Source organism: Aplysia californica, unplaced genomic scaffold (assembly GCF_000002075.1).
Source record: "Aplysia californica isolate F4 #8 unplaced genomic scaffold, AplCal3.0 scaffold00471, whole genome shotgun sequence".
NCBI classification, from domain to species: domain Eukaryota; kingdom Metazoa; phylum Mollusca; class Gastropoda; order Aplysiida; family Aplysiidae; genus Aplysia; species Aplysia californica.
The window spans coordinates 450881-478504 of record NW_004797741.1 but is presented as its reverse complement, the minus strand read 5'-3'; the positions used below and the strand labels follow the sequence as shown (position 1 = coordinate 478504).

Sequence of the window (27624 nt, the reverse complement as noted above, 5' to 3'; positions counted from 1 at the left end):
GATCTTTTAAAACTCTAAAGTACATTAACCTTTGCCTTTTTTTTAATGACGTAGTAATTATCACACCAATTTGTTGGGTTTTTAAAAAAATACCTTGTCCCTGTATTCATTCTCATTAATTGTTGATATAAGGCCTTGTAGAGTGGAATCATCCGCAAATTTTATTAGTTTGATGTTTTTGTAATTAAAAGTACAGTCGTTGGTGTAGAGCGTAAACCAGACAGGGGAGATATACCTTGGGGCGCACTGGTGTTCGTGTATATTAGGTCGGATTTTACACCATTTAATTTTACCTATTAAGGGTGTTGGGTACAAAAATCAAGAATCCCCCCTACCATGTTCTTGTTTGTTTTCATGTTTATTAATTTTGAAACCATTATGTGGAGTTGGATTGTGTTGACGGCGAATGACAAATCAGCAGAAAGTATCCTGAGGTAATTCCGTGATGGGTCTATGAGTTTAAAGTTGTTATCTAAGAACGAAAGAATGGCATCCTCTACGCCCATCTTGGCACAATAGGTAAATTGCATGCTATCCTGTATGATGTCTCCTGTTGATTTCTTTAGTTCTTTCAGAATCCTCTACTCTACTCTTTCAGTATGAAACTCGTAGGCCCGAGATTAGAAAAAGGTTGAGCATCTAAGCCACGGTATGACGCTTTCAATGAACATGTACACATATGACTTGTATTTATTACAAATGGAAGAAAATTCTGTACTCGGAGGCGAACGTATCTTTACAATAATTGTACTCCTTTGCGCACACATTAATGTATTTTTCTTTACCGAAGGTATTAAGTGACCCTGTTTCTCAACGACGGGCTCAAGAACTCTTCGTTGTCGGAGAGTAAAATTATCATTCTCTTTTTGCCCTGTCCAAAGCCGAGCCGAGGGGAAGCGCTTCCGTCGTCATTGTATGAACAACACGAAATACAGCAGGCTATTTTTTGGCACTTATTATTTGATTTGTGAGGCTGTTAAGACAATACGCATCTTTTACAATGGCTGAAGGTGGTACAGAACATACATCGGTAAGTTGAGATAGTATTAGACATTAATTAATTTTGGATTTTAGATTAAAGGGCAGATGTCAAGAAAAATCAAAATTCAAGAAAGAGCGCTCCGTCTTATTTGGTAGAGGTTAAGCGGATATGAACCCCGTTTTGTTTTGTTTTTTTCATGTGCAATAGTTGCCAGTGGAGGTTCAATACTAATCGACTGTAATTCATAGTGCAACCGGTTGTGCATGCGATACAAAAAACCAGATTGAGAACACCGTTTGAGTGGAAATTAGTTCAAAATAGCAGAAGATTTGTTACATTTTTATCCTTAGAGTTAGAGTGAGCATTGTCTGGACTGGATGTGGTGAGCCACTGGTTTGGTATGATACTATGATACAAATCAAATGAAATGATTTTAATGTATTTTAGTTTTATTAAAATTTTATAAGTAGGCTAATAGGCCAGTAAAGGCTAAGTCTAAATCTAAGTATAGATCTGGATCTAGACTAGATATAATCTAGATTCTAGTTTGTATAAACAATGATAAACAATAGCTACATGGAGGCCTACAATTAAAATGTGTCCTACAAATCCAACTACAAAAGTAGATAGATGACCACAATATAAAATCTAGAGATCTAAAGATCTACTAATCTAGATCTAGAGTCTAAATCTAGAATCTATGTCTACGTACTGTACCTTTCAATTGGGAGGACTTCTGTAACGAGCGACCACTATGAGACAGATTGGAATGTGTAGGAGTAGGGTTTGGGTCAGGGTTAGGTCGCTTCTTTATTCTTTATAGTGTTTGTTGGGGTGGTCGCTCGTTACGGAAGTCTTTCCTTTCAATTTGTGGTTGTAAGATTGCATTCTCAATTCTCTGTCCTATAAAAGTAAAAGGCCACCTCTAGAATAGTGCAGTTGTAGGTCTCTCATCCAGGATGAGAGGGTGAGCCTTTTGGCTATTCTCACTTGGTGTGTGTTCACAGCTTAGGTCATCGACTCAGGCCGATCACTCTTGGTGAGAGGGCGAGCCTTTTGGCTATTCTCATCCGGTGTACATTCACCGTGATACCAGTGTAATCAACAAAGGTTCCAGCGCTCTTGTGTTGAAAGCGTGCAATTTTGGCTGCAGGCAGTGAGTGAGAGAGAGGGGAGAAAGAGATGGAGTGAGAGAGAGAGTAGCAAGAACTTTCGGGCAAAACAAAATGGCGACCGGCGTAGTTCGGCTCGATTCGAAAAGTGAAATGGCCAAAGTCTTTGTAGACGACCAAATTAGTTTACTTTTGTGCTATAACATCGTTTGTTTCTTTGTTTTTGTCAATTCGATCAGCCACACCGATAGACAGTATTCAGTAAATTATAAGGAAAAACAGGTTTTGTTTTACACCTGGTGAGAATAGCCAATGCTGGCAAGTCTCACCCGAGATTAGAGGTGTTCGTATTTTTATTCTCACCCGTGCCGCTTCCCCAATAAAATAGTACTGGTATCTTGTCTTAGGTGGGTCTTGATATAATCTAGCCCAACAGGCTATACCTTTAGTGTGGGCTTCATCATGGAATCTCTCTTAACAACATTAAAAACAATAATTAATTCAGTTGGAGGGTATTATCACTTTTGCCCTTTCCTTTTGAAATTCTTCTCTTTCTTTTTGCATTCCCCTGCTAGATTTAGATCTGAGGGGAATTGATTGCTAGTTCTTGTACCTGCAATGCAACTGGTTTTTAGGCCTATATGATTATTTTTCCCACTTGTAGGGCCCCTCGCCATCTGGCAGCCTCATTCTGAGTTTGGAAGTACTCTCATGTTTTTATACACGAACAAGTGATTAGAAGAGTATTTTCAGTTATTGAATTTTGATTTTTTGCCTCGGTGGTGGCCAACAAAGTCTACTCTTCTTATTAATTTTAAGACCAATTTTATAGGTATCTTTAACGTGGGCAACCTGCTCACTTGACCTCCTGAGATTTTCTTGCCCTTATCCGAGAAGGTTAGAGGTGTTAGATCTTACCTGCCGTAAGATCAGAGGTATGTCTGAAAGACAGCAATAAGAAGGAACCGGGAGAACAGTATGAAGAGTGAAGATTAAAGGGGGAGAAAGCCATGAGAAGGCTCGGGTAGGAAGTGAAGGTGAAAGCAGGTGACAGAATAGGACTAGAGACCAGGAAAAGATGAGAGAGGAGAAAATGTTTGCTCGCTGTCAGGTTTTGAACCCGGGTCCTATTGATTGAGAGGTGAACACCGAACCTCTAGACTATGAGAGCCCCAAAATTCTTTTTAACTCACATAATAATCATACATCTCTTTTGAAGGAAGGCTCTGTGCTCTCTTTCGTATATTATACGATCTGAGGGGAATTGTCACTTGAAAAAAAAAAAAAAAAGTTTCACAAAATTGAGTTGAAAGTAAAAGTTGTGTGTACATGTACTATGTGCGTTAATAGGTAAAGGGCTTGTCATATATCTTCTGTGTTACTGCCTGCCACTGCACCCAGAAAGGAAAAAACAGTGAGTGGGGTGGAAGTAAAATATACTTCCCTTTGTTTTTGTTGAGCCTCTCTACTATCATGGCACTGGTATCTTGTTTCAGAAAGACTTATCATCAACACCATTATAATCCAAATGTTTTGCTCTTGGTCAAGAAGTGTGTATGAAGACGGAGGGATTACTTTAACATTTTTGCAGTGACAGAAAACCCCCCAGCTTAGGCTAAAAAGCTAAGATGCTAAAAAAAGTAATGTTCACGTTTATTATGCTTCTCAAACGAGTATTGTAGTAAAGACCATTTAGTATTAAAAATTCATTATGATGCATTTACTCATGATTTACACTGCCAATCAGAAAGTTTGATTTTGGGGGAAAGCAAGTGTTTTGCATACACTTACTTCTTGCGTTCTGTTTAGAATAGCTAAGTGTATGTTTACTGTGCCTTACAGTTTGAGAATATGATGAAATGAATTAAATCAGAGTTTTTTTCCCCGTTTAGTAACCCAGGATAGACATAGTTGGCTAGGCAGTTAAAATGCAATACTAGTTTTAATATGACACTTTAAAACAATTTTTATACAATATTTCTTTTTCTCAACCCCCCCCCCCCCTTCCGAGCAAAACTTGAGATTATCAGAATATATTCATTCAATTTATAAAGATTGTCAATGTTAAGATAGAACTGGAAAATGAAGAGCTGATTGTGGTCGTTAATATTGTTATGATTTTTATGTGCTTCCTTTTTTCAACTTTGTCTTTTATAGAAAAAGGAGAAAAAGGGGGAGATTGCTCATAAGTTTGTGCTGCCGGAAAGACAAGCTAAAGTAAACTTACTGATCAAAGCCATGGAGCAAGCCACTGGTGATGTCGGGGACACCCTGTACTGTATCTGCCGCTCTTCAGACTGTGAAAGGTTTATGATGTGAGTCTTTACTAGTCTTTGTTTGAGTCCTGTACCTCAAACCTGCTTATCCATGAATGAAATATAGTCTTCAGTTCTAGTTTTACTGCTTCAAAATCTTTTCGCATTGTGTATCCTGTCCAGATTACACTGAAAGCATTAAATTTAAATGTACACGTTGTATGCCTTGCTTACATCTTGTTTGGTTTATGAATGTGGCAAAGTCTGAAAGAAGGGTCTCACACAAACAAGACTTTTGGAAAGATTTACCTTCAGTGCATAAGTACATGAAAAACTCAGAAAATGAATCATTGATGCCTTGTTAATCACAAAAGTGAAAGTTTCATATTAAAAGGTATTCGAATTTCTAATATATGTAGTGCACTTGTGCATTTTATTTTGTTGTTTGTTTCTTTAAGAATTTGTGGCTGTGACCTGTTTAAGCTTTTTTTTATACTTTTACTTTTGTTTTTGTACAAGTGCTACTGTCTGAACATCTTGGATTTTTATTTCTCAGTGGATGTGATCACTGTGAAGAATGGTACCATGGTGACTGTATAGGTGTGACCCAGTTGGATGCCAGGTCCATTAAGCGTTACTACTGTGATGCATGTCGAGGTAAGTGTGCTGCATGAATTTGCAAATTGACATAGCATGTGTGTGTAATCAGCAGGTACTTATGTGACAACTGAACAGTTCAAGATTGATTTATCTCTGTATTTTGTCTTTCCTGATGTTCCAGCTGCAGTTTAACAATTGAAAACTCAAAATGGGAACAGAAAAGGGTGTTTAATTTTTCTAAAGCGTTATATTCCAGTTCATGATGAAGAATAACTATTTACTTTTCCATGCAACTATCGTTTGGAAATAATAAGAAATCAATTTCTCCTTCCCTGCCCCCCCTTGTGTTTTTTAATAATGATATGTGAAAATGGAATGTCTCACCCGCAACCACACCCGCAACTGTTGTGGATAAAAGTAGCTCCGACGCCATGATACCACACCCTCAACCCTTGCGGTTTCACTCTTTGGAATGTTTTTCTCACGTTAAAACCGCACTGTTTGCGGTACTGGTGCGTCTTTTTCTTATCCCATTCAGTTATCTTTCATTAGAAACAAACGAAACGAAATCAGATGAGCGCAAGTTGAGTTAATGACTTTTATGACAACCGCCATTAGAACTGAATTTACCATTACGTTTCCAACAATGGCAGATTGCTTGTCTTTGACAGTTTTCAAACTTTGACTGCGAAAGTAACTCGGAAATCGATGAATTGGTCGAAGATTGTTATGAAGGACTGGGTGGGGAAATTAATGATCCTTCTTACGAACCACCAAAGTAGGCAAAGAAGAGTAAGGTTTAGTAGGGCCTCCAATACCTAGATCTAGGGTTGCAGTAGTGGGAAAAGGCTTGAGTAAGAAACACAAAGGGAAAACAGTTTTTGACCAATTTTTGAAAACTTGTGAAAAAAAAGGTCACCATAAAACAAAGTTGTTATTTCACCAGGGCAATCTTTATTATGTTAAAAAACAATGTTTCAAATTTCAAGTCTCTATGTTAATTAGCAAAAGCACAGTGAATTTTAAAAATTGCCCTTAAAATGGCTGGTACACAGGGAATAATGACCCTGAAAATGGCTGGTAGTGAGTGAGATATTGTATAAATTTCTTTCGTTTTGTCTGTTCTTTATATCTATTGCCTTAATGTTCCTGGGGATTGAAATCTATGTTCTTTCATGATTACACAACTAGTATTCTTCTATCAGTTGGTTTGCTATTTTCTGTTTTGTTAATGAAGTAATGTTCAAATTTCCATTTTGAAATCTGATTATTTAGATCGGTTTGTGTCATGCCTCTCATGTTCTTTAAAATGGTCTGATGTGTCTTTGCTAGCTCGGAATCCCAGTCTTGAAATTCAGTACAAAAACAAAAAGAAGGAAAAGAGAGTGAGTGAATCCAGTGACCAGGAGAGATTTGACAAGCATCACAAAGAATACAGGTCGAAGCTGAGGGAGAAAATGGTATGGCCGTTGTTAACTCTTCTTCTGTACTGGATCTTCTGCTGAACTTATTTCTCGTTCATGTAATCATATTCATAATAATAATATGGTAATATTGAGCTGAATCAGATCATTTTTTTTTTCAAATGGAATGTGTTACACAATCACTTTCTTTTTCCAAGAAGCATATAAAAGTATCTATCACAATTTAAATGGTTTACACAAAGCTGTACCATGGTCACAATTTGTTTTTTATTCTATTTCTTTTTCTCTGTTAACAGAATTTCTCCCTAAAAGAATATTTAAATCTTTGTAGTTTCAAGAAACAATAGGCTTTATGTTTGTTGCTTACACGAGAAATGTCAACATCCCGAATCTGGTACTGGAGACCCAGTACTTTACTCCTCTCATTAATTACTTCAATCCTCTATGTCAGCTTTTCATTATTTCAGAGAAGAATGGTTTCCCCCTCCCCTTTCTCAGGGAAAAAAATCAAACTTTGAAAGTTATACAAATAGTTTTTATATTCTTAATAATAATAAATGACATTTATATAAAGTGCTCAGCCCCGATAAAGTACACAGGCTCTGAGCACTTTACAATAGAATACAATGTACTACAGTAACAAAACGTTCTGCCCCAAAGAAAGTCACTCCAAATATTCATCTTATTAATTTAAAAACAGATGACTTCATCTGACATTTGAATGCATCAAAAGATTTGATATCTCTTAAAGTACTTGGCAAAGCATTCCAGATCTTGAGGCCTTGATATTCAAATGCTCTTTCACCCATTGTTTAAAGTTTCATAGATGGTTAAAGAAATTTCTTTTTGTCAGCTGATGACCTTAAACTGGGAGTTGGAATGTACAGTCTTAATAAATATGATGGCGCATTATCATTCAAACATTTGTGATATAGGTTGGCCAACTTGTACTCAGCTCTTTTCTCAACAGGAAGCCAATGCAATGTCTGTAAAAGAGGTGTAGCAGAGTCTCGTTTTCTTTTCCATAAAACTAAGCGTGCTACATTGTTTTGGACTGTTTGAAGTCTGCTAACTTTCTCCAGTGATATTCCTGCTAACAAGGAGTTACAATAATCAAGTCTTGATAAAACTTGTAAAGCAGTATATGTAGTATTGATCAGATGACATATTTTATTAATTTTTCTTATTTCTAAATACATGCAGCTGATCAGATGATTTACCTTAGCCGACATTGACAAACTGGAATCAAAATAGATGCCAAGATTCTTAACTTTTCTTGAAAATGCTATTTCAGCATATATTTGCCCCAAGTTGGAAAAGTATTTTTTGCTGTTTAAAGAGTATCTTTGTGTTGCTTGGTTTTTCTTATCTCTTTGTTTGAGAGCAGTATGCTTTTACTAAAAATAAGTTTTGAGTTGATGCCCTTAAAATGCCTTTTGTAGTAAAAGAAAAATGACATGTGTATTCTTTCTTCCAATGTCACTTTTACAGATGGCAAAAAGTCGGACGACCCGACGATGTGGTGAATGCAGTGCTTGTCACAGGAACGAGGACTGTGGCAGATGTGATTTCTGTAAGGTAAGTACGCGAATAGAGATACTTATGGATAGTTGTCTTTTGCTTGCCATTAATTAAATTTTTTTTTAGATGTTTTTTTAAGCCCAAGAGCTCCTTCATTTGTTTAGTGAAAATATTTTATTACTTATGTTTTAGTGTGACAAGTTTTTGTTTTTGTTGTTTCATTTTTTAAAAATTCATTGGGCAGAAAAATGAACCTAATTAACACTTTGCAGTTACTTGGTGCAATAATGCGCTGGTGAAAATTATGCGTTCCAGTTACCTGGCGCACTTCTGCGCCAGGCCCGAGAAGTCCCCTGCAGTCGGTCTCCTGGCTGGGTGACCAGATGGGGTGTTTTGTACTGCTGATTGTGTGACTGCAAGGTGTTAAATGCATTTGTTTCAACTGGAAACACTTACAGGTTCTTTTTGAGGAAAAAACATCATGAAAACGGACCAGCTGTTGGCTCTATTAATATTATCCTGAGTGATTTCTCAAAACTACAGTTTTTACTTTCAAGTTTCGAAGTTTTAATTATGGCACCTTTGGACTCTTTCCTTGTTTTCACTTTAATGGTTTTAATCCAATAAGAAATAATTTCTTGAAAGAGCTGGATGATACTATCATTGCTTTCCTGTTTTCCCCATTTCTTGCAGGACATGAGAAAGTTTGGAGGCATCAACAAATTGCGCCAGAAGTGTAGACTCCGGCAGTGCACGAACTATGTGAGTGTGCTTGTCTATTGTTCCTTACTGACAGAGCTAGCCTTACATTCGTTTTCCTAGCTGTTTTTTTTTTTTGAAGTCATAATAAGTAATTAGTTGCTTCTTGTAAAATGAAGCATAGCTCACTGACTGACTCTCTTCCAGCTTGTTACTTGTGGGTTAAACTAGCATCAGCGTTTGTACCCGCGAATCGCGGCCGCGATTTTTGCATTTTTCCTACAAATATATCACCGCCAGAAAGAAAAAAAAATTTAAAAACAACAGCAGCGAAAACTGGGAATAATATTCGTGAAAAAACCCCCCAACCAAATCTCTTTACTTTTAGAAAGAAAGTTTATTTTCACTTTCGCTTCACTTCGTCTCTTTCTCACTTGTTAACACAACGTTGATTTGTAATTTTCTTGTGAAGAATATAAATAGGCTACATTACATACTACAGTGGTCTCTGCCTAAGATTCCACCGCTTAAGATCCCTGTTCGCTTAAGATCCCGCTGTTTTAAGAAAACATAATTTTTGCTATACAAAAGTCACTCCTAAGATCCCTCTCTGATTCACTTTGAAGGTCTACATTCGGCTAAGATCCCGCATTTCAGATCATAATTTGCGGAACAAAAACCCGGGCGGGACAGCCAAGAGTGAAAAGTTTAGATCAATAAACTGTCTTTCCCGCCAAAGATCAGCCACTATCGTGAATGTGATCACATACACGTTGTAAAACTCGATGAAGCGATACAATGTTTGCCCCAGACGGAATCACACTGGGGTGTGAACTGACCAACACGTTTGTTTTCCCCACGAATCGCACTCATGCCTGAGCTTTCCCCCTAAACTTACATCACTTGTTGGGAGGGTAGGGCCTACACATTCCCTCCAGGCAGGATCACATCGAACCGTGAACTCTTCCTTGACCATTGCAGCCGTTGTCTCTACTCCCGAATTTGCGAGACAGACTGAATTTTGATTGGTGTGTTCACAACGTAATGGGGTGTAACGAAAAAGGTGGTTGGGGGGGTGGGGGGGGGGGCACGGTCAGAGATGGAAAGCTATAAATTTTCAGCAGATAAAGGGGATGGGCAACTGGATAAGCGTAGATCTTGAGACTCATAATAGGATAATAAGTGAAAATGGCACGCCTCATCCCACTATGCACTTTGATAGGTCATCAAGGTTAACCACTCTTCGCTCGCCATATGCCATAAACCCACCAAGGGGTCACGTCAGTTCATTTTAGAGTGGAGGGAGACCATTTTACCGATTGTGAGCATTAACATGGGTCACCATAGATTCTTTCCTGGGTTCGTCGGTTAAGATCCCGGTTCGCCTAAGATCCCGCATTTCTTTGCTCCCGAGCACCGGGATCTTAAGCGGAGACTACTGTATTTATATTGCTGTTTCTCTTTCATGTTTCCCTCTTTGTTGTGTTTTATTTTGTTGGTGTGTTAATTAATTTTTTTCTCGTTATTGTTCCAATGTGTTGATTTTCCATTTTTGTGTGTGTTTATATAACGTAATGTTCTTCCTACCTTTTTAAAAAAAATGTGTTATGTTAATTACAGCGTGTCTCCTCCAAAAACGAATTCTGACACTGGCAGGCCCCTTGTGTGTGATTCCATGATCTACATGTTAGATCCTGTACTTTTTCTTGAATTATATGCATTTAGGGTTAAAACAGCCAGTCTATGGACGGGTTGACACACGCCCTTATTTGTTAATTTTTGTGGTTGTTTATTTGCTGTTCTAATTTTGATTTCATTCTGTTGTGAAACCTTTATTTTTCACGTTTTAATGCTCAGTGTGTGGGTGGTTGGCGGGTGCTCTGGTGTAGTTTGCTTATTCTTTCCTATGAAACATCTATCGTCCTTTTCTCCCCTTCTTCTTTTTTATGTTTGATACTCTCTTGTAACACCTCTATTCTTCTGGTGCTCATATGACCTTTTGCAGTTGCGAGCACCGTAAAACCTCCACTAAAACTACTGCGTGGCTGCAAAATGCAGCAAATGATATTCTGGATGCTTAAAACAGAGCAAAAGAAATTCTGGTGTTTTAGATGAAGTTGCCTCTATCAACATTTGCTATGCGTCATCACCGAGAGTTGAAAGTTTGAAAATTAATGGCAACTTTTATGGCAACTTTTGCCATTTTTTGGGCTACTTTTGGAAAAAAATAATGGCAACAAACGCAGATGCTAGGCTAAAGCCTAGATATTGTGATATAGTTATTGATGTTGTCTCAAAGGATATTTTTGCACTTGGATATATGGTTATAGTTATTGATGTTGTCTCAAAGGATATTTTTGCACTTGGATATATGGTTATAGTTATTGATGTTGTCTCAAAGGATATTTTTGCACTTGGATATATGGTTATAGTTATTGATGTTGTCTCAAAGGATATTTTTGCACTTGGATATATGGTTAACTCTTTTCTTTGTACTCTTTAAATGTTCTAGAACTTGAATGCACTTCAAGGTGGAGTTGTGTTCTTATTGAGCGATAGCTTTTGTCATTACTACAATTCACACTGTTAAAAATTGTTGCTTTTTAAAAAAGAATAAATACAAATACGTTTTGACATCTTCTAAAAGAATGTAATGGAAGCTGTTCGGGGGCTTGGAACTGAACCTGTGAGATTGTACTTGGCCCAATATATGCTGTATATTTGGGGTTTTGTGGTCTTTCTCTGCTTGTGTCAAACTTCACCTTATACATGCCTCATAATGCTTAGAAATTAGTTATTTTCACAGAGAAACAAAATCCATTTTTTTGTGAAGTTAAAAACCCAACCAAGTGTTGAAAGCAATTTAGAAGAGATGTTTTTTAACTTTCTTTTTTTTTTATGTCCAGGGAATCTCCACAAGCGATAAAGGATCTGTTGCCACGGACACTGGTTCAGAAAGAGCAGTTACTGATTTGTCTGACTTTGAGTGAGTTCTTACAGCTGTGGTGTTACAGTTTTTTGTAAACAATGTTTGTTGTAATTTAATTGGAGATATGATGAAGTCTATTATACCTGGAGGTGTCATCTCTGACTCAGAGGTTGACGTATAAGGAACCTCCACCCTGCTATAGCCAGGCCAATCCATCTTCTTATGATGTCCATCCATATTACTCTTCGTCTTCCCCTGGCTCTCCTGCCCCCACCAGGGCAGTGCCACTGACTGAAGTTGTCTTTAGGCTATTCCCAAAAGGGGGATGTAAACATGTTCTTCTTATGCACAGTAGAATTGCAAATGGGCTGATTTATCAATATCATGCTCATACTGTGCCGCAACAACATAGGGGGAACTGCTGCTTTGTCTTTACTCATCCTTACTATCGTCATTTTTTCCTCTACTTCTTTTGTGTATTTGTCACTCTCTTGTGAACTGCTTTTTCCGGGGTGCCTTGATATTCGAAGCAGACCTTGTGCTGTTGAGGCTAGAGAGGTGAGCAGAGTAAGCCTGATTCCCAGTTTGGACTTCTCTATTGACATCCACCCCTTGGCGCTCATATGACCTTATGCAGTTGCGAGCACTATAAAACCTTACTAAAAAAAAAGTAAAGCTCCCACATCCCTCCTTCAAGCACCTCTTTCATGATGGTCTCATGTCATTTTAAGTCACCAAAGTATTGTATTTGTCTAAATTTTATCTCATTCAGCAGGGTTGAAGTCTGTTATAATTTTATGACTAGATGGTGCTTATTAGAATTTTTTTCTTATTGTGTTTTTGTCCTTATTGGCCTTGTCACTTTGAATCAGCACTTATCATTGGAGATCATGAATTCTTTTGACAAGTCAGGATGTTGACTTCCCATAAGATATTTGTATTTCAAAAACAGAAATTGCATTGTGAAGCAGCTATATATACGGCGCTGCATGACAATATTATGGAAGTGTCATCTAATAAGAAGTGTCCGATATTGTCTGTAGGGATTTTTTTTTGCACTGGGATGTAGCCTTCTGGTCAAGATTTGGTTTAAGCTTTAGATTGAATATCCTAGAAATTGAAATTGCTTCAGTGGAAGTTATGTCCTTAATGAGCGATATTTTTTGTCCTTATTTCTGTTCACATTGTTAAATATGTTTTTCTGTTCTTTTGTCTTGTAGAGATGACTTTGACGAGGAAGAGGCATATGAAAATGTCAAAGTGGCACCGAAGAAACGTGAAAGACGAACAAGCTCGTCTGAAGCATCTCCAAAGAAAAAGAAAGATAAAAAGAAGGTGAAAAGTAAAGAAAAAGGCAAGAAAACACCGGAAAAGCCTCAGGTAATGAAATGTTTAATTTTTGTTAGGTATGCAGGAATTAGTTTCATCAACGTTAGTTTGTTTCACTGACAAAAAATATTAGAAAACTTTGTCTTGTGCTGTAGTTAGTATTAGAGAGCTCTTTGTCCTGTTGCTGAATGCTGCTATCGTATATTAATTGAGAGGTGGAACAATGTTAAAATAAGATATTGCTCATGAAGAAAACCACCTTTGTCAGCTGACCGTGCATGTTGGATGTTTTGCTTTAAGCCTCGCTCTGACTTTTTCTTGGGGTAATAATGAAATAACAGTTGGATAGATTTGTGAATTGTGCCCTGATGGTTTTTCCACAGCAGTACATTGTAGCAGTCTGCAGACTTTTCCAAGTTTCCCTAGATTCTTTGCCTCTTATTTCTTTGCTGTAATTTTTTTGTCAGTTAAATCATATTAATTTGTGCTCAGATGTTTAAAAAAGACATATTCACTGCATGGTCTTGACGATCTGTAGTGTGCTATTAATTCACAGAAAAGTCGTCAGAAGTCAAGTTTATCAAGGAGACGTACAGAAGTTGATGATGCTCTTGAAACAGATGACGACATGCCCAGACAGTGCTATGGCCCAGCGTGCATAGAGCCGGCCAGGCTTGGCTCCAAATATTGTTCAGATGAGTGCGGGATGAAGCTAGCAAAGAGGTACACTGCTGTTTTTGACCATCACTGTCACACAACATATTTGGAATCAGCTTATCAAATTCCATAGGATTCAACATCTTTTTTTTTCAAGTCTTTTTCATTGTTGACCAGTGTAATGTAATAAACGATTTGTGTCACGACACGGTGGAATCAGGCGCTCGTCAGATTTGGGGCATGTGGAGGTATTGGTATCATCTTAAAGCTGGTTCGTTTGTCTTGTTTTCAGTGAAAAAAAGCGTTGGAAGCTAGTTGATGGTCAGAGTGGGGAAATTTGGAGACAAAGCAGAAGATTTTTGTTCACTAAAATTACTATTATTCAGTATTATGTCTATATTTATTTTAAGACCTTTTTAATTCTATCAATATATTTTTTTATGGATGGTCTCTAAAGTCTATTTCTTGTGCTGTTGCCTATCACAGACTTAATTTTCTGAGCTAACCAGCTTCTTAAGAATTTGACCTGTAATGTAAACTATTTATCACCTTATCCTTTGTAAACACATTTGCATGAATATCTTATTTCTCATTAGGGCTTTTGATGTACATGTCTGTAGATTTCATGTTTGAAGACAACGGCTCGAAATGGAATCAAATTGCCTTTTCTTAAAAATGTTTTTTTTATCATTCAGCCGTATCTACGAAATCCTACCGTCCAGAATTCAGCAGTGGCACAGCAGTCCATGTGTTGGAGAAGATAACAACAAAAAACTTTTAGAGCAACTGCGTCAAGAAACGATTGAGGCTCGACTAAAACTCCGCCAGCTGGACCTGAAGATTCAAGAGCTGGATGCCCTAGTGGAGCGAGGAAAACATCTCTCTGTGGTGGCAGAACAGGAGGTGTGTGGTCAGCGTGATCAGTTTCCGATTGCTATATTATTATTCCAGAGAGGTATCTGTCACAGGCTATTCAATTATTTTCTGAAAGGTAGTTTTGCAGATTTCAGTGACTGTGATGTATTTTAACTCACTTCAGACGGGTCACACAACAGTTGCGTGACCCCCGCCATGACGCTCGCGACGGGTCTCACAAGCCCTGCGTGACCAACTTTGGAATTTTTTTTTCGCTCTACAAATCACGCACGGATCGCGAGACCCGTGTTTGGCCAAGCCTGAGCTACTTAGACTTCGTTTCGTATCTCTGGGGCCGGTAGTTTTTAAGTTATTGAAGGTGAAGGACAGTGACCCCAACTGGGGCTGAACAGACCGGAACTCGCGCTTTGTTTTTTTCTATACAGCTCATAGTAATCCGACAGTCGCGTCGTAGTAATGGTCGAAGAAATCGCATGAACAAGAATCACATAATTTCGCCGTTTTCTATACTTCTGTGCGTTTTACTAGTTCTAGTGTCTCAGAATATGATGTGTCTAATAGTTAGGATCCTGGATATGTACCCGAACACGGCCCGAGTCGTAGTTCTAGGGCTAGATCTAGCACTAGTACCGGTGTTGTTTTTCGCGCAACGAAATCACAACGTCGTGCCGTACATCTGTCTCATGTAATTCAGTGTATGGGTCTGAATCAATTCACAGACCAGCTTTTATATTTCCACCAAACACTTGCACATGTATACAAATCAAACCAGAACACTTTGAACTTTTATTTTTGTTGTTGCAGTGAATTTCATTCTACTTGTCACGTCTCTGGAAATTTTTCGAAAATCAAATTCATGCCAATTTTTAAAATATCATACAAATTAAAGTATTAGACTTAGACAACTTTAGTTTTTTGTATTAGATTAAGCTTGAATTTTACTTTACTGTGTCAAAAAATGATTACAATAGGGTAATTCTGAGAGTTGTGGTGATTTATTGAAATACCCCCCAAAACGCCAGTCTTCAACGCTTGTGACTGGTGAAAGGGCCCAGTCGCAAGTGAGTTAACAGTTTATAGTCACACAGCCAGCAGTACAGAGAACCCCATCTAGTCACCCAGCCAGGAGAATGACTGCAACAGACTTCTCGGGCCTGACGCAGAACTGCGCCAGGTGACCAAAACGGATAATTTTCACCAACACATTAATACGCCAAGTGACCTCAAAGTGTTAACAAAAGAGTTACTTGAATTAATTGTGAATGTAGCCACTATTGCTTTTAGTAATTTGGGTGAAAGGTTTTGACATGATTACATGATTATTATGGGGGGGGGGGAGGGGGAGAAGAAAGGGGCAAAGTGTTCCTCAACAGAATTAGAAAAAAAAAGCATTGATTGTCTAAATGCTAACCTGGTTAATAATGCTCTCATATTTTTTTTATTCTTTGCCCCACTTATTGCTACAACAAAGAAATTAAAGCTGTACTCCCATGCAGATATATTTTTTTCATTACCGGTAATATAGAACAGAAAAGGTTGTTACGACTCCTTTTCATGTGATGTAAAACTCATTTTGTTTTGTATCTTTTAAATGATTTGCTACAGGATTTCTCTGCATTTTGCATCATTTCCATTTTTTCTTTCTTCATTAAACAGGGTGCTGAGCAGGATGAGGACACAGAGCTGAGCATTTACTGTGTGACTTGTGGTAGTGAAGTCAGTCAAAAGGGTGCCCTCAGACACATGGAGAAGTGCTATCTGAAGGTGTGAGATACATAGCCTTTTATATTATGTGAAAATATTAATAAATAACTCCAACCAAACCCTTGTCTCAATGTGATGTGTATGAAAGGGAAGTCCATTGAATTGTATTTTTTAACAGGAAAGTGTAACCTCTGTTTAAAATGTCTGTGTTTGAAAGACCGGGTGTCCTGGCTTGAATCAAGACGTTATGAAGCTTACAACTTTTACCACAGCGATGGTCATTCTACTTACTGCTTTTCTGACTTTGACAATTTTAGAAACTGGAATCATTTAAGTTTTGTTCTGCTTTGTTGTTATTCACATTCAAGGGTAGTGTTTGCTTGTGATATAGACCTTGGTAAGTATTTGTTTTTCAAACACGTTCTTTCTTTCAAGTTTATTCAGTGTGTTCACAAGGCAGGATCTGAACAATACGTTTTGTCCTTTTTATTTGAAGAAGGATGTGTTGAACAGAGTGGCAGGTTGTTAGGTGGGCAACTTTTCCAGTAATTTTTGTTGTTCTCTTTTACAGTTTGAGGCGCAAACCTCCTTTTGGTCCATTTACAAGACCCGCATTGAAGGAAATTCCATGTTCTGTGACTTCTACAACCCTCAGCAGAAGATGTACTGTAAACGTTTGAAAATTCTGTGTCCTGAACACACAAAGGAGCCTAAGGTAAGTGTAGGCCTGAAGTACCAAAGCCCTTTCTAAAATGATGGGATAATTTTGGGTTTTGTTTCTCTTTATCTCTCCCTCACCTCCATCCTTTGGTGAATAGTCCGAACGTATTAATAGTAGGTAGCGTAAACACGGCCTCGCGGGCACTCTCGGCCTTCCGACCGCGTGGTATCGGTAAAATCGGGTTAATTCCGATCGCTATTTCTTTGCTCTTTCGCTATAAAACACCAAATGCCGTACACCTTGTAAAAGTTCAGCTTTTCCTCGTTACAATGGTGTAAGTTGTTTATATGTCCAATTATTAGGAGCTGGAGAATCGCCGACGAAAGCGAAGTCCCTCGCGGTCAGAATGCGAGGTCGGCCGGTTGAAAAATTGACTCGCGTGCATTCAAATGCTTCGCGGAATGAGGGATGATTAAATACCGTCTTTTCATTGGCGGAGAACTGTAGAGCTTTAAACAGGCTTTCCTGTGATATAAGTTTAGCCTTTGGTGTCTTTATAGAAAGCTTTTAAAAATACCGTCAAAATGTTTGAAGATCACTTTTTACACAAAATATGGAAAATACCGGCTTATAAAAATGATTAATTAAAAGATCAGTTCATTTCCTATTAGAATAAAGTAATTAAATTGGAATTATTTTACATCAATCCTTCCGCGAGACTCAGAAAGCATGTGACCCCGCACGCGGGGTACACTACAGTATAGAGCCGACTTGCTCACCGCGGGGGCCGATGCGACGCCGGCCGGGTCAACGCTCGGTGTTTTTGTCGAAATAACCACAGATATCGTGTTTGAGGTGATAAAGTACTGATTTGTAATGATCTCACAGTCTTGAAAAAAATTATGCTCCATATATTTGTTATAGTGATTGTACTCTGTTAATGTGGAGATGTTTAGTGGACTTGTTACTTTTTCATTGTCTGTCAAACATGGGGTTGCAGCCAGTGACTAACTTTAACAAATTTGATCAAATTTTAAACAACTACAATTTTCTTAAAAATTGACGGAGATGTTAAAGAATGGTACCAAAATGCTCAGTGGATATAGGCCTTTCAAATGGAACAGATAAATTTGGCATACAGCTAGTTTGAAAATTTAGTTTCTGGTACCTATTAATAGGCTTTTCTTCATTTCAAATTTTGTACTCCTGTACTGTGTGATCTTTGCTTAACACATTACACCCTAAAGGCCTGGACGGGAAGTCCATTCCTAGATCCTAAACACATTTTAAAAATACTAAACAAATTCCAAAAATCCTGAAAAAATAAAAGTTTTAAAGAAAACTGAATGTAGTTTCAGAAAAATATAACTTTATGTATGCGCAAACTGTTGGAAATGTTCTGACTTCAGTTCAATCGGGGTGTCCGACCCGTCACTCTCACTCTCAGCCTCGCGGTCAGGCCCTAGATCTAAATTCTAGATTTTCTCCTTCTGATCAATCGGAATCGCCCCAAACTCTTCCAACAACAATTTCATCAAAATCTGAGCCATCTGATTTGTCATGTGCTTGTTTTTGGTCAAATCCATCGTTATTTCCGTTTTCGAATTCAATTGAGTCGCTTTTCAACAAGTGGAGACACTTTCGAAGTGTCGGTAACGCGATCGCACTTCGATCAGCTCTAATACTAAAACTACTGGCCCGAAAAATTTCGTTTCGGTATCAAACGAAAGAAGAAACTTTTTGCTATAACTATGCAAATCAAAATCACGGCCACGAAACTTTGTTTCTAAAGACGCTAGGTCGGCGCGGTCAGTTCCGGGCGAGTCAGGGTGGAGCGCGTAAGGGAATTCCGGGGCGAGTTAGGGTGTAATGTGTTAAGATGGTTACGCATTCTCTGAATTCCATCCTTGTTGTACAGTTAACTGTATGCCTACTTGGATCAGCAGGGGATACATTGGGATAATAGATCTGTAAAAAAAAAGTTTATGGTTGAATAATGCATGGTTTTAATCTGAAGATGCCACCTGGCTTTATCGAATCACTTTCGTTCTCTGCTAGTTTCTATTTTTCTTCTGATTTTTCCTCATATCAGTTATATTTGTAGTGGTCTTTGTGCTGCTTTCAAATTAGTTGCTATCGATTTTTCTTTTCTGTATAAGATTTTAGACAGTAAAAGATAAGTTTATATGTCTGTTCATATCGATATAGTCAAACATTGTTCTTTTTTGTCCCTCCCTAGTTGTATTGCCAGGCTTGTGAGTGTGAGCACCTGTTAAGTGTTTATTTCTAAAGAATCACACTCGAGTCTATGTGACAAGTCTGAGGCGACCTGAGGAGTGACAGTCACTCACACACAGAGAGAGAGAGAGGGAGGGAGGGAGGGAGAGACAGAGAGAGACAGAGAGAGAGAGAGAGAGAGAGATCTTATTACATTACATAAACTACCAACAAAGAGACACTTTTTTCAAATACAGATCACACACCACAATCATTTCCCTTGTCTTTAGGCTGTCCCTTCTATAGTTGAACAGATGAGACTTGTCAAACTCCTAGCTCCACTTCTCTCAGTTTTGCCAACTTTGAGCTTGTCCCAAAGGTGGTAGTATAACAAGGTTTGACTGTAATTCCTATTTTTAGTTTTTAGACACAATAAGATTTGGACTCTTCAATCTTCCCATGTATACAGTCGAACCTGCCCTGACGGCCTGTACAAACGGCCACTTTCCATTTCCCCCTTACGTTTTTTCTAGATATAATTTAACTGTTTAAAACGGGCACCTGTCCAACGCGGCCGCGGAAGCGTGTGATCCCTCATAACCCATAAACCCCGCCCAGAACTCATACACAAATCGTAAGTGAGATGAGTGGTCACTGTTTACCCAGTCTGTAACAAAGTAACAATGGACGTCAACATGGACTTGTTGCTGAAGCGTCGCTCGTTCTTCGAGTGGTGGCGACATGTTTGTTTTACCATAGCACTCGGTCCTCCTTGTCTGATACATTTCGTTTTATTGTCACCCTTGCACAAAATCAGCAACAAAATAAAAATAACAAACAAAATACAAACCAACAACAACAAAAACAACAATAATGCGGCTACTTTCGATTGGGAATTGGGTTTGTTTCATCTTGATCAGTCCTGCCTAAGACAGCCACCTGTCTTATACGGCCACTTTTCTCCTTGACAATGGGTGGCCGTCTTACAGAGGTCTGACTGTTGTATATGCTTTATTAATTTAATTGTTTTGTGCCATGTCCATAAGCTGTGTGTTCAGTTTTATTCTTTATAATTTGTTGTTAAACTTTTGTTGTGTCCTTGGAAAATGTTTTCTTCCAATGGTAGAGGTTTTTTTCTTTGGAAGTCTTTGTATACTGCTAACAAGTGATTGAAGAGTTATCACAAAAATGTTAATTAAGTCTGAATTTGAATCTATGAATGAAAACTGAATGCGAGTATTTGGCGGGTGCTCTGGTGTGGTATGCTCCTTCATTCCAATCAAACATGATCTATCTTCCTTTATAAATCTCTCAATTTCTTTGTTGTGTTTGTTACTTTGTTGGAACACCTCTAATCTTCCAGACATATATATCTGACCTGATTGTGTAGCAAGTGCAGCAAAAAAAGCTTACTAAACATGAAAATTGATTCACTGGCAGGTCAACCCTGATGCTGTCTGCGGTTGCCCCATCCCAGTCAACCTGTTCACTGAAGGCGACGTGCTGTGTCGTGCCCCAAAAAGGAAGTGTGTGAAACACTTCTGTTGGGAAAAGTTGAGGCGGGCGGAAATCGATATGCAGAGACTCCGACAGGTGAGAGACTGGCAGAAGGGAATGAGGGAGGGAGGGAAGCGAAAGGTAAAGGTAAATGTTGTTATCTACACCGGCCGCATAACTCACTCACCGTCATTGCCGCACCCATGTCGGTCAATAGGCACTGCACCCGTGCCGGTCGCATATTTTCCTCTTTATTTCTACTAATCTGTCCCCGTCGGAATATGCTATTGTGCGGCCGCGGTTGCATAATTTTGGATTCCCTGCGTTCTTTTTCATGTTTCTTTCCTTTTGTCTCAAAACAATTAACGCCTCGCCATGTGACTAAAGGGAAGTAATCAACGTAATAAGTCTCATTTAAGTGACAAGTTGGTTATTTCCCTTGTTAGAAGATCTTGATGGTTATGTGTCAGTCAGGGATTTTGTTCCTTCAGCATGTTCAATTTTTCAATCCATCAAAAGTTGTTCTCATGTCTGCTGTTTCATGTTTGACAGGTGTCCCTGGTTTTAGTGATGTGCCAGCATCAGAGTTCCAGATGTCCTTAAAAAAAATTTTTTTTAGGGAACATTTTTCTTTTCTCTATAGATCTAGATCTACAGCTGGAAGTTACAAAGATTATATTTTTTTGGTGGTTTAAAAAAAAAAAATCTGACTGATGTGTATTGTTTTCTTTCCAAATACACAACAAATTACAGATACTGATTATAGTGATATGTTCTGTTTTCAATTTTTCTGTACATAAAACATGAAAATTCTTGTTGAAAAAGTGCAAAACATGTCGCGAATGGTGTTACAGTAACTTGCATAATTTTGCCGTCTAAATTTGCATAATTCTGCGGGGATAGACTAATACAGTGGAGTCCACTTATAACGAGTCCGGAAAAAACGAGAAGTCTGTTTTAAAGACACTATTCTAAAACCCCGTTTTTTTCTCCTCTTTACCTTTGTAAATAAAATACTGCTATAGCGCTATCAGACACAATTGCGAGTCGGTTATAGCGGAATATTGCTGCTGCTGTGCACATGGCAAAGGCCAATTATACATAATGCAAAACCTTGCCAGTTGAGAAACTTGTTGCTGATCTTGCGAAACAAAGAATAGGAGAGCCTGCGTGTGTCAGCAATGAAGGCCGGAGCAACTGAGTAGGGAGGGTGTGGCATGCGCAGACAAGCAAAACGCATCTAGTGATAGGCCAGTTTAGATTATCAAGGCCTACCATGCCTCTCACTTCTCCGATGTGGGGATGGAGAGGTCACAGCAATGTGATGGATGGAGCGAATGTGTGATGTGCGCAAGCAGACAGAATGCACCACAGGGTGGGATGGGGTGGGGGGAAAACACAGCGGGCAAGTTAGCCCAGAGCCCTTTCTTTCTGATCGCCGACGCCGAGCTGTCAGTCCACATCGCTAGATCAAGCGCTAGAGAAACAAACCTGATTCGATTTTTGATCAAGCAAGACCTAGAGGTCATGTTGAAACAAAATCATCATCAGAGGAGATAGGAAAAGTAAAAACAGAACACCAAACTCATAGATTAGGCCTACTTTACAGTTTCCATTGAATTTATTACTGGATCCCTTATAGCAAGAATCCTGCTAAAACGGACATTTTACTTTGGTCCCCTCCCTTTCGTTATAACAGGATTCCACAGTATTACTAATAACCATCACATATGCAGCAACGGCATAGCCCAGTTTCTAGAGTAACATTCCTTTGACCACTCAGAGCAGTTTCACTTTATTAAATGATTTCCCATGAAGTCCTGCCTATTTTTGGAACAGGAGTTCCCTTTGTCCTAATTCTGGGTTTGGTTTTAAATGTCAGTCAGCTGAGGTCGACCAAACGCTAACGTGATTCTTTTGCCAATGTGAATTGAAGATGGCTCGTAATATTTTTGAGATTCTGAATCCATAAGATTCAATGAACTCGAATTCAGATGATGAAGTGCAAAATTATGGTAGTGATGGTAGTTTGAGATGAGAGAAAGAGGTAGATTGCCTGTCGACAACAGCAAGCTTGTACTAGTACAGTGGAGTCCACTTATAACGAGTCCTGAAACAACGAGAAGTTTGTTATAAAGACTATTCTAAAACCCAGTTTTTTCTCCTTCTTTATCTTTGTAAATAAAATACTGCTATTGCGCCATCAGACCGTCACGTGAGTCGGTTTTAATGGAATATTGCTGCTGCTGTGCACAGCGCACAGACCAATTACATATTATAAAACCTTGCCAGTTGAGAAAGTTGTTGGTGATCCAGCGAAATTAAGAATGGGAGAGCCCACGCGAACCAACAATGATGAAGGCCGGAGCAAATGAGTGGGGAGTGAGTGGCATGCGCAGACAAGCAGAACGCATCGCGTGATAGGCCAGCCTAGTCTAGATTATCTAGGCATACAGTGCCTCTCACTTCTCTGGTGTGGGATGGAGAAGTCACAATGCTGTGATAGATGGAGTGAATGTGTGACGTGCGCAAGCAGACGCAACGCACCGCAGGGTGTGGTGGGGTGAGGGACAACACAGCGGGCGAGTTAGCTTAGAGCCAGACCCCCTTCTTTCTGATCGCCAACGCCCAGCTGTCAACATTGCTAGTGCTAGAGAAAGAAACCTAATTCGATTTTTGATCAAGTAAGACCTAGAGATCATGTTGAACAAGTCATCATCAGGGGAAATACAAAAAGGAATAAACAGAGCGCCAAACTCATAGATTAGGCCTACTTTACTTTATCATTTCCCTTGAATTTATAATTGGATCCCTTGTAACGAGAATCCTGCTATAACGGACATTTCGCACCGGTCCCCTCCCTCTCGTTATAACAGGATTCCACTGTACTAGTACAAGTACTAGTGATTCTGGTGGTGACGCTCCAAATAGTGTAGCCTAAGTCACCGTAAACTTATCAATTCAGATTTCTTTGTTTTATTAACCGTTTCGCACTTACAGAGCCCGTATGCGCCCGTGCCGGTGACCCCCGCTCATCCCTATAGCGCCCGCCACGGGGGTGTTTGTTTCTTTGCTTCTACTTTTACTATCATCAGAAGTTTCACTTAGCTATCTTTATAGAGGAAGAGTTCCGGTTTACTATGGTGTTTTTCTTGTTTCGCTAGCACAAAGAGTCACTTTTTGAGCGGGCACAAAAGTCGGAGGAGATTTTAGTTGTAAACACGCCATCATGTCTCTAGGATGCATGGGCGCAAAGCTGCCCGATATAAGTACGACAGAAACAAAATAAAAACACCCAAAGAAAAGTCTTTTAGGTGCTTTCAAGTTTCCACCAGAGGCTTCAATCTCTGTGAATGTGTTGTATTTCTTTTGTGTGGATTACCTCTTTGTCAGTGGCAGAAAATTCGTGAGTTGAAGAAATGTATACGAGATCTAGATCTAGACTCTGATTACTCTGAATCCAAGACACGCATCTCAGAAAGACCTCTCATATAATTTCATATTCTTCTATTCCACTTATAATTTTGTACTAGTAATTTAGTTCATTCATTTTCCTTTCAGAAAATACTATTTTCATCATTTTTGGTTGTGTTTGTGATTTTATACAATTTTTTTTTGTAAGGTACCCCTTCAATTTTCCTGGAGTTATTGCCCTTGTCTTAAGGATGGGGGGGGGGGGGGGCACAGCCGGCCAAGCCTGCTAAGTGACTAAGTGCGAAAGGGTAAAATATTTTTGTGTGTATATATTATACACATACATATTTAGTATTTTTAGAACAGAAACAGCAACACTCTCATAAACACTGCAAAAATATTGTACTAGCTTGTCAGGCCCAAAAAAAGTTTTAGTCCCCAAAATTTGTTTTTTTTTTCCTGTTCTGTAAAGAGGCAACATCTCTTTCTGAAACTGGCCAATTTTCATAAATCTAACGTAAATAGGTACAGAGTAACTGAATTTTGAAAAAGGTAAAAAAAAAAAGCTGGCAGGCAGCTTGGTCTGAGCTTAGATTAGTAAGAAGCTGGCAGCGAGTGAGTTATAAAAGAATCGACTTTATTGAACTCTAAGATTACTGTGGTTGCTTTTGGTTATCAGCATTAACATAGACTAAGAGCTCGTTAAAATTATCATTCGCTCTTGAGAAAAATCAAGAGTATGTTGGCTAATGGAACATGATGTATGTCCAAAGATTATTTTTTTGTGTCTGCTATAAATAATCTGCTGCCGGAAGTATTACTGGTACCAAAATAGTAAGTAGAGCACACCTGTAAAGAACTGACAGAAATTTAAAGAACACATTTCTTTGCCCGTTTTTTTTTCTCTCTTTGTGTCATTTATATTTTGACACTTTTAGTAAACATACAATAACAAACTGACGGCTGTAACAAACCAATTCTCTTGCCCAACAAGTCTTTTTCCTTTTTATTTACGACTGAAGAAATGAACCAGCTTGTCTCTTTGAGTTGACCGAACCAAGAGTTGCCCAACTGCCATGCGAGTCTGCCTACACAGTGGCTACACACTGTCCTTACACTTATCAGCACAAGTTCAGAGTAAGAACGTATAGAGGCTTAAGCCTATGGCTGACATAATGGATTCGCTTCATTTTTACTTTGTTCGGCCAAGCCTTACTCCTAGCCTGGGACCCTGGGGAGGGGAGGCTCTAGGCCTACCTTTGGCTGGCGGGTGCGCTGGAGTTTCATACGCGCTGTGTGCGTTTGTCTAAAAATAGGGGTGAGACACTTGTTAGGCCTCTTTTTCATGGTCAATAATGGGGGGAGGGGGGGCAGTTTTTTTATGTTCATGGGGATACAAAAGTTTGTCATGGATGTTGGCGAAAGGGAGAAGAAGCAACACCAATAACTTCTTTTTTTTCTTTTCTTGGGAAGAAATACTTTATACAGTACATATGTACCATGTATACTATTCCTTCTACAGTGGAATCCTGTTATAGCGAAAGGGAGGGGACCAGTGCGAAATGTGTGTTATACCATGATTCTCGTTATAAGGGATCCAGTAATAAATTAAAAAAAAAAAAATACTGTAGGCCTAGTCTATGAGTTTGGTGTTCTGTTTATTTCTTTTTATCTCCCCTGAGGATGATATTGTTCAATATGACCTCTTGGTCTTACTTGATCAAAAATCCAATCGGGTTTCTATCTCTAGCGCTTGCAATGTTGACAGATAGTGCTCTAGGCTAACTCGCCCGCTGTGTTGTTCCCAACCACACTACACCACGTGGTGCGTTCCTTCTGCTTGCGTGCATGTCACATTCGCCCCATCCATCACAGCATTGTGACCTCTCCATTCCCGCAACGGAGAAGTGAAGAGCTCCTATTCTTTGTTTCGCTCAAGGAGTTGATGTAAGGTCCTTGGTTTCGCTAGATCACCAACAAGTTTCTCAACTGGCGAGGTTTTATCATGTGTAATTGGCCTATGCGCTGTGCATAGCAGCAGCAATATCCCGCTATAACCGACTCGCGTGTTTGTCTGATTGTGCTATAACAGTATTTTATTACAAAGATAAAGAAGGGGAAAAGAAGGGGTTTTAGAATGGTGTCTTTATAACAGTATAACAGACTTCTCGTTATTTCTGGACTCGTTATAAGTGGACTCCACTGTATTACTTTGACCAAAAAGGACTATGTGAGGAAAAGTATATTTGTGTGTGTGTGTTGACTGAAATAAAGAACTACTGAATAAAGTATAAAGAATCTTAAAATAACCATTTTTACTGCCCGGGCTTGTTCTGCCAGTGTTTAACTGTATTCCTTACAACACTTCAACATTAATGTTTGGAGAAAAGGGGGTTGGTACTGGTAGATTTTGCTTGGTTATTGTGAATAAAAAACAAACAAGGCCATTCCAGTGGCTCTGAATAAGAGATCACTGTCTTGAGTTGTTGTGATTTACATGTACTTTTTCTTCAGTTTTTTGCTTTGACTTTGACGTTTTTATATCAAGTCATACGAAAACTGGCTATTCTCTATTTATATAAAATGGCAAAGATAAATTAACACTTTTAGCTCGTTATTCACGAACATGAAGCTGATGTGACTGTTGGTTTCTAATTGTTTGGTGAAAGCATTTTGAGGTCTCTTCTGGTATGTCCTATTTTTTCTTCATATCGGGCTCTTTTGTCATTGGCTGTGATCTGTCTTGCTTTTTATAAAGCTGTTTATAACCATCATTATATTGTTGTCTTATCTTTCAAAGTAAATTATGTGGTAATTTTTCAATTTTGTTATAATCTGTTAGTGGTTGGCTGGTGCTCTGGTTTGGTTTGCCTTCTTTCCCATCAAACATCTATATTTATTAATGATTAATGTCTCTTCCTTCTTATGTTGCCGTCTACTCGTCTAGTAACACCTCTAAGGCGCTCATCATGGCCTAAACTAATTGTGTTGCAAGTACCGTTAAACTCCTACAGAAGTAATTTTTGTTGTTCTTTCAGTGGATGAAACTGGATGATCTGTTTGAGCAAGAGCGCAACATTCGAATGGCAATGTCCAACCGTATGGGTGTGCTGGGACTCATGTTACACCAGACTGTTGACCACGATCCCACTACGCCCATGAAGACAACCCCAAACTGAGTCATGCTATTTTTTGTTCCTTCCAATGTACAGTTTTATTGTATAGAGTATAGAGAGATATATGAAATAAACATGTGTTTGCAGAATGTAAAAAGTTATTGTCTATTTTTGGTGTGTATTGTCTGTGGTGTAGTGGTTATTAATTTCACCATCACACTCAGAAGATCTGAGTTTCATTCCTGTATGGGGATAATTTTTATCAAGTGTATCAGTTTTTATGCAGGTATGTTGTATCTTTCTCAGCCCAGGTTGGCTCTGACAGGCAAGGTTGACACTGCCTCTGCCTCTGAATAGTCTGAAATGATTTAAATTGTGTAGACGAGGGTGTGTAAAGTAAGGACACTTTTTTAAACAGACAGGAATAGTGCTCACTCACTATGATGTCACACTATGTGAGCCAGGATTCTTTCTGTTCTATCAGCAACTCAATTTTATAGTGATGGGAAAGCTTCAATTAATTCCAATCTTGTCTTTCACCTTGCTTTAGAAAAACTGCAGTTTGAGTTTGAGGTAATGAAAGGCAAATAGATGCTTTAACAGTCATTTTGGGGGATAAAAAGCAAGACAG

The 27624-nt window shown here is 38.7% G+C and overlaps 1 protein-coding gene across 4 annotated transcripts; it reads left to right on the top strand.

The window, feature by feature from the left end:
- Positions 1-890: 890 nt before the first annotated feature.
- On the top strand, positions 891-27150 carry LOC101859037 (CXXC-type zinc finger protein 1). Of its 4 annotated transcripts, none has more exons than XM_005105457.3 (14): positions 891-1030; positions 4252-4409; positions 4906-5006; positions 6282-6409; positions 7865-7951; positions 8588-8656; positions 11500-11579; positions 12743-12902; positions 13408-13574; positions 14204-14411; positions 16041-16148; positions 16660-16803; positions 20407-20559; positions 26916-27150. In XM_005105457.3, exons 1-14 carry the CDS (start codon positions 1001-1003, stop codon positions 27054-27056), a joined length of 1734 nt encoding a protein of 577 aa, XP_005105514.1. In that variant the 5' UTR covers positions 891-1000; the 3' UTR covers positions 27057-27150. The 4 variants fall into 4 exon arrangements, with proteins under 4 accessions (XP_005105514.1, XP_012941936.1, XP_012941938.1 ...); XM_013086482.2 differs by having other exon boundaries at positions 13390-13574; XM_013086484.1 differs by lacking the exon at positions 891-1030 and adding an exon at positions 1171-1364 and having other exon boundaries at positions 13390-13574.
- Positions 27151-27624: the final 474 nt, after the last annotated feature.

Excerpts from the sequence above, each read along its gene's own strand:
- LOC101859037 (XM_013086482.2), top strand. The coding sequence starts at position 1,001 with ATGGCTGAAGGTGGTACAGAACATACATCG. Across the intron at positions 6,410-7,864 it reads CGAAGCTGAGGGAGAAAATG|ATGGCAAAAAGTCGGACGAC; the intron begins GTATGGCCGTTG and ends TCACTTTTACAG. Across the intron at positions 13,575-14,203 it reads GGGATGAAGCTAGCAAAGAG|CCGTATCTACGAAATCCTAC; the intron begins GTACACTGCTGT and ends TTTATCATTCAG.